The 1,883-nt window shown below is 42.2% G+C and overlaps 1 protein-coding gene across 1 annotated transcript; it reads right to left on the minus strand.

Annotated features, from left to right (window-relative positions):
- Positions 1 to 755: 755 nt before the first annotated feature.
- KRTAP3-1 (keratin associated protein 3-1) lies at positions 756 to 1,336 on the minus strand. Its single transcript, XM_072782207.1, has one exon. The coding sequence runs from the start codon at positions 1,287 to 1,289 to the stop codon at positions 996 to 998; it is 294 nt and encodes a 97-aa protein (XP_072638308.1). The 5' UTR covers positions 1,290 to 1,336; the 3' UTR covers positions 756 to 995.
- Positions 1,337 to 1,883: the final 547 nt, after the last annotated feature.

The following is a 1,883-nucleotide window of genomic DNA, read 5'->3' on the forward strand; positions in this document are numbered from 1 at the left end:
AGATTTTATTTATTTATTAATGAGCGACACACAGAGAGAGACATAGACAGAGGGAGAAGCAGGCTCCCTGTGGGGAACCTGATGTGGTACTTGATCCTAGGACCCCAGGATCATGCCCTGAGCCAAAGGCAGACACTCAACCACTGAGTCACCCAGGTGTCCCTGGACTAGTAAACTTCTAAAGATAATTCTTACAAGTAAAACAAGCCTCATTTGAGGGTGCAAGGAATAGCCAATAAATATGAATATTTTTTCGGAATTGACTTTTCTAGACAGCATATATCAAGTAATGGGTATATGTTCTTCCCCAAATTACGTTTGCATTTTGAGCTTGGAATTTCACCAATGATTATAACTAAAGCAATCAAAATTGTTTCTACATGACAGCAAAGTGATCAATTTGTTTAGCCAGGTAAGGAAGAAAGAAAAATCAATTTCAGGGACAATGGAAATTAAATTAAGTAAAACATTTAAAAAACATTATATTAATCTCCAGGTTCCAGCAAAGGGCTTGGCATAGTAGTTGTCTTCAAAAAATACCTATTGAGTAAAAAGATTCTACAAAATGGCATAGTGAATTTTTTAGTTTTCAACCCATCACAAAGAGCTAGTATGTAATTTTTCAGTGATTCCACCACAAATGTGCTCCTTCTGCTGGGGATAAATCTTAGATATGATGACCTGCTATTCAGGTTTAGATAGGCATTCCACTTTCGCCAAGAAGAAACATGAGAACAAATCATCACAAGGCCAAATTTGCTAAGCCAGAATAAAGTTTATTAAGGAATAGTCAAAATGGTTATATCTCAAAGAGCAGTAAAATGGCCTAAAAGACAGAAAGAAGGTCTCCAACTCCACTCAAAAGAGGAGAGGAGAAGTTGGGTGAATTCATGAAAACATGGCCCAGGGGCTTGGGATTGATTGAGCCTGAGACAGGTAGTAGTGGGTGTTGAAGGCCAGATGGTGAGCAGCATCCCACACCTGTGCATGGCTGCTTAGCAGGGCTCACAGGGATTCTGACAGCCAGACTGAACATAGGTGGTCAGGTTGATCCCACTCAGTCCAGGAGTTGGGTGGGAAGAATTGAGCAGCCAGCAAGTTGGCACATAGGTGTCAGGCTCACAGCAGGGTGGAGGGCAGGTGTCGCAGCAGGTGGGCTGAAGGAGGCTGATGTCATGGGGGCAGGTGCTGGGCAGGCAGACTCCGCACCGACAGCATTTGTCAGAGGAACAGATGGTGGTGGCAGGGCCGGTGGGGACGCTGCAGCAGCAGGGAACACAGAAAGCCATGATGTCAGGAGTTGGGTTTTCGTTGGGTTGAGAAGAGGAGTCTGTTGGTGTCTCAATGCTTCTCTCTTCTGCCCTGGCTCTTATATACCCACCTCCCTGGGTGTCAGCCTATTACCAAGACTTTTTTCCTTGTGTTTCAGTTTATAGCTATCTCCATTAAAACCAGCTAATTACTTAAGTGTTTATTACCTGGGACACACTCTTTACCTCATAAAAGGGGTTTAGGTTGTTTTGTTGTCAAATTAGGACTCTTCATGTTGGCTCTTTGTCACCTCAAGGACATTTCATTTCAGTCTTCAAAGGCACCGAGTCATTATTCTCTAATCATTATACATCGTTAGTGATGGCCTGGTATGCCAGGTATCTGCAAATCATCTCCACATTTCTTTGCCTGCTTTTCAGATGAAGAGATAAGTAGGCTTTTTGATTGCTATTCTAACAGCAACCAAAGATTCTATGTGATAATTTAGGTCTTCTGGCTGAAAAAGTGCTAAAAGTCTTAGATTTATTTTTCATGGCCCTAAGAAGCTGAATTAAGATGAATGGATGGGATCTATAGAGAAGGAGATTCTGATCCAGTGTAAAGAAACACTT

Source organism: Canis lupus, chromosome 16 (assembly GCF_048164855.1).
Source record: "Canis lupus baileyi chromosome 16, mCanLup2.hap1, whole genome shotgun sequence".
NCBI classification, from domain to species: Eukaryota; Metazoa; Chordata; class Mammalia; order Carnivora; family Canidae; genus Canis; species Canis lupus.